General features: G+C 34.4%; 1 protein-coding gene across 1 annotated transcript; it reads left to right on the top strand.

Annotated features, from left to right (window-relative positions):
* Positions 1–223: 223 nt before the first annotated feature.
* Positions 224–4,223, top strand: LOC114313072 (cytochrome P450 736A117-like). Its single transcript, XM_082866348.1, has 2 exons — positions 224–1,216; positions 3,393–4,223. The coding sequence occupies exons 1-2, from the start codon at positions 260–262 to the stop codon at positions 3,999–4,001; spliced, it is 1,566 nt and encodes a 521-aa protein (XP_082722474.1). The 5' UTR covers positions 224–259; the 3' UTR covers positions 4,002–4,223.
* Positions 4,224–4,484: the final 261 nt, after the last annotated feature.

The raw sequence follows: 4,484 nt of genomic DNA, 5'->3' as shown, positions 1-4,484 counted from the left end.
TCAATTTTTTTTAAAAAAAATATTCTAGAAATACAATCTATATATATTTTGTTTTTAATAAGTAAAATGATTTCACACAAAACAAGAAAATGATATTAAAATTACTAACTAAATTTTTATTTCATTAAATTTTCTTATACTTTTGTTTTTAAGGAAATAGCATTTGATCCATGAAGATACCCCAACCCAACCCAACCCAATCTATATAGTGTACAACATTTAGCTAGCCATACACACAAAAGCACAAGTAACCAATAAAATGTCCAGTGTCATGCAATTCCTAGAGCAAAAATTCACTTTATTCCAACCATTATCCTTCTCACTCCTCCTCTTTCTTTCCCTCCCTTTCCTTCTCAAATGGCTCCTCTCCACCACCACCACCACCACCACCAAAAAAAACCTTCCACCATCACCACCAAAGCTCCCCATCATCGGAAACCTCCATCAACTCGGCCTCTACCCCCACCGCTCCCTCCTCTCCCTCTCCAAACTCCACGGCCCCGTCATGCTCCTCCACCTCGGTTCCTCCCCGGCCGTCGTTGTCTCCTCTGCCGCCGCTGCCAAAGAAATCACGAAAACCCATGACCTAATTTTCTCAAACCGCCCCGAATTCCGAATCAACCGAAAGCTCCTCTACGACCTGAAAGACGTCTCGGTCGCCCCCTACGGCGAGTACTGGAGGCAATTAAAAAGTATCTTCGTCCTCCAACTCCTCAGCACCAAAAGGGTTCAGTCCTTTCGCCCCGCTCGCGAAGCAGAAACAACAAACATGTTAAATTTCATCGAAAAATCGTGCATTTCATCACCATCATCGCCACCGTTGAATCTGAGCGAGATGTTTTCGTGGCTGACGAGCGACGTCGTGTGCATGGCGGCGTTTGGGAAGAAGTATAGGGTTGGGGAGAGAGGAGAGAAGTTTCAGAAGCTTTTGAGGGAGTTTGTGGGGCTTGTGGGTGGTTTTGATGTGGGTGATTTTATTCCTTGGCTTGGATGGGTGAGTCGACTCAGTGGGAAAGATGGTGAAGTGGATAGAGTTGCTAAAGAGCTTGATGAGTTCTTGGACTCAGTGGTTCAAGAGCATGAAGATAGAATGGTGGAATGTGGAGGAGAGAGTGATGAAAGTAACGAGGACTTTGTTGATACAATGCTTAAGATTCAAAGGGATAATAAGTCTTCTGTTACTATTGATAGAGATAGTATCAAAGCTTTGCTTTTGGTAAGTTTGATTACCATCCTAACTTTGAAAAGAGTCGTTTTAGTCTTTTGTTTGGGGAAAAATATTTTTCGATGTTTGTTTTGATTTTTTTTTTTAAATATTTTTCTGTAAAAATTATATTATATTTTTATAATTAATAAAAATAAATAAATAGTGAGGTGATGGTGATGGCAATGGAATGAGAAAATTATTAGATACTTTAAAGTAAGATGCGGCCGTATTTACATAGTATTCTTAACCGATGAAAAATTATCCCACTAAATGTCTCGCTTTTAAAAATCTCCAGTACATAGTTAGTTTGGAGGGGTTTGCGGTGGTCATAGAATGGTGGAGGTTGGTGGTAGTAGTAGTGTGGTAGTAAAATATTTTTTATGTTCAAACAAATTTAGTTTCTGTTGATCATGAAATATATTTTTTGTTAATTTTTTTTATTATGTCAAACACTAAAAATTAAAAATTATTTATATCTTTTTAGAGATTAAATAGTTTTGAATTAAATATTTTAAGAATTTAATAAATTCAATTGATAGTTTATGAATTAAATAGACTTTGATTTATATATTTTGAGAACTTGGTATTAGTTTAGCGACTGAGTAGATAATTCAATAATAATTTAGAATTATAAAGTGTAATAAATTGTATGGTTGTTAATCAATAAACAACTTTAAATTAGGTCAACTTGCACACAAAGCCACGCTGTTTTTCGTTCTTAATGATTTGTTTTTTATTTATTTCTTTATTTATTTTATAGATGTGGATTGGTTGTACTGCAATAGATATTATTTATTTATTTATTTATTTTGTATACCTAATAATTTTGTCCAACTTTCCTTTCTTTAACATGGATGAATAGTTTTATACAAATAGAAAAATTATGTTTAAATATATTCTTCATTTTTATGATAACACAAATTTTAAAAATGAAAATTTTCAAAAAAAAAGTTATAATTTTTATTCAAAAACAATTTTCTTTATAATTTTTTTTTTTAAAATGAAAGCATAAAACAAAAATAGAAAGTGGACTTTTTTTTTTATAGAGGAAATTACAATTCAGTCAATCTTTTTTAAAAAAAAAATTAATTTGTGATAAACCTTACAATCATTAATAACTAAAGTCATAATTTTTTTTTATTAATTTGTGAATATTTTGTGAAATAATCATTAATGTGTAATTCCCCCCCCCCCCCAAATTCAATGCATCTTAAAATAAAATAAAATAAAAAATCATGATAAACCTTACAATCATTAATAATTAAAATTATAAATTTTTTCATTAATTTGTGAAATAATCACAATCATTAATAATTAAAATTATAAATTTTTTCATTAATTTGTGAAATAATCACTGTTGTGTCATCCCCCCACCCCCCTCCTCCTGCATTTTTAGTTTTCGTTATTCCTTTCCTTCCACTAAATAGTTTTGCATCAATTAACTAAGGCGTCAGTTGGTAATGTTTATGTCTTTTCACAGAAACCATTAAACATTTGTATTTTTATTTTGATAAAAACAAAAGTGAAGAATATATTCGGTGCATTTATTTTTAAAATTCGTTTTGAAAACAAGTGAAGGGGATAGCCAACGGAAGGTGACGTACTTGTCCACGGCTCAAGATAGTGGCTAGAGGTGTTTGGCGGGAGTAAGAGGTGATTGCCTATCGTGGGAAGCGGTAGCTAGAATTGATTACCGATGGTTAAAGATGGTGATCGGTTGTGATGGCCGAATGTAATTTCTAGCAAGAGTTAGTTGTCACTAGTGGGAGGTGGTTTCTAGAAGTGATTGTTGGAGGAGGACAACGACAATGGTGGCTGGAGTAGGGGTTGGCCAGATGTGGTGTTTGGTAGTGAAGCCAATTTTTGTTTTGTTTTTTTGTTTTTTTTAAGTTGCGGGAATTTAGTAAATTTTATAAAATTTAAAACAAAAATTGATATCAAACGAGTTATTACTTACATTTAAAAAAAAAATTCACTATAAATATGCACTTTACCAAAATTCACTATAAATATGCACTTTACCAAACACGTAATAGCACTCATAATGATGTAACAGTGGGAGTCCATTGCCTATATATGTCTTGTTTGTTTGTTTTTTTTTTTTGATTTTTGACATTCCTAATGTATTAGTATTAGTAGTCTTTAGCAGTTAGAATCATTGTTGTTATATTTTTATCTTTTGTAGGATGTTTTCGCCGGAGGAACAGACACAACCTCAACAGTCCTAGAATGGGCAATGACACAGCTCCTGAGACACCCCAAAACCATGAAAAAACTCCAAACCGAAATCAGAGCCATAGCAAGAGGCAAACCCACCGTCACAGAAGACGATCTAGACAAAATGGACTACTTAAAAGCAGTCATCAAAGAAACTCTCCGTCTCCACCCTCCTGTCCCAATGCCAATCCCCCGTGAAGCCAGCCAAGAAGTGGACGTAATGGGCTACCATATCGCTGCCAAAACCATCGTCATCATCAACGCTTGGGCCATCGGGAGAGACCCCGAGTCGTGGGAGAGGCCCGAGGAGTTTTGGCCGGAGCGGTTTTTTAACTCCGCTGTGGATTTCAGAGGACATGACTTTGAGTTGATTCCGTTTGGGGCCGGTCGGAGGGGGTGTCCTGGAATTTCATTTGCAATGGCTACTAATGAGATTGTGTTGGCAAATCTTATGCATAAGTTTGATTGGGAGTTTCCTGAGGGAGTTAAGGGTGAGGATTTGGATATGAGTGAGTGTACTGGTCTTACTATTCACAGGAAAGTTCCTCTATTCGCCGTTGCAACTCCGTGTTTTTAGTTAATGGATGTCTCAATTCGAGTTTTACTATTTGTTTGGTGTGTCGATGCGTCTTTCTTGTTGGACTAGTAAGAGATAAGGTTTGGGTTCGAGTTTTACTGTTTGTTTCTTGCGTCAATGCATCTTCCATGTTGGACTAGTGAGAAGCATGCTCTGTGACGTTTCTTTTGTCAGTATTCAAATAAAACTTCAGCCTGATGACGAATGGTTGTCTGTTGTTTTTATTTCTTTTCAATTAGGTTGCCGCCTCGTTAAGAATATACATTTTTAATATTTTTTTTAAATTTTTTATAATATAATATATAAAAATAATAATATAATAATTTATAGTAATTTTGTATTTTTTTTAACTAAAATATTTAGTCCCTAAAAAAGATCATACACATGTGGCCATCATTTTGTGTTGGGTTAGTTCCAATTGGAATTTTCTTTTTCCCTACATATTGGTTCACTTAAAACCAATATGTTTTAAGAATGATTTTT

This window comes from Camellia sinensis, chromosome 4, assembly GCF_055761805.1.
Source record: "Camellia sinensis isolate YWXY chromosome 4, ASM5576180v1, whole genome shotgun sequence".
Lineage (NCBI taxonomy): Eukaryota > Viridiplantae > Streptophyta > Magnoliopsida > Ericales > Theaceae > Camellia > Camellia sinensis.
This window is presented reverse-complemented; position numbering and strand designations above follow the sequence as displayed.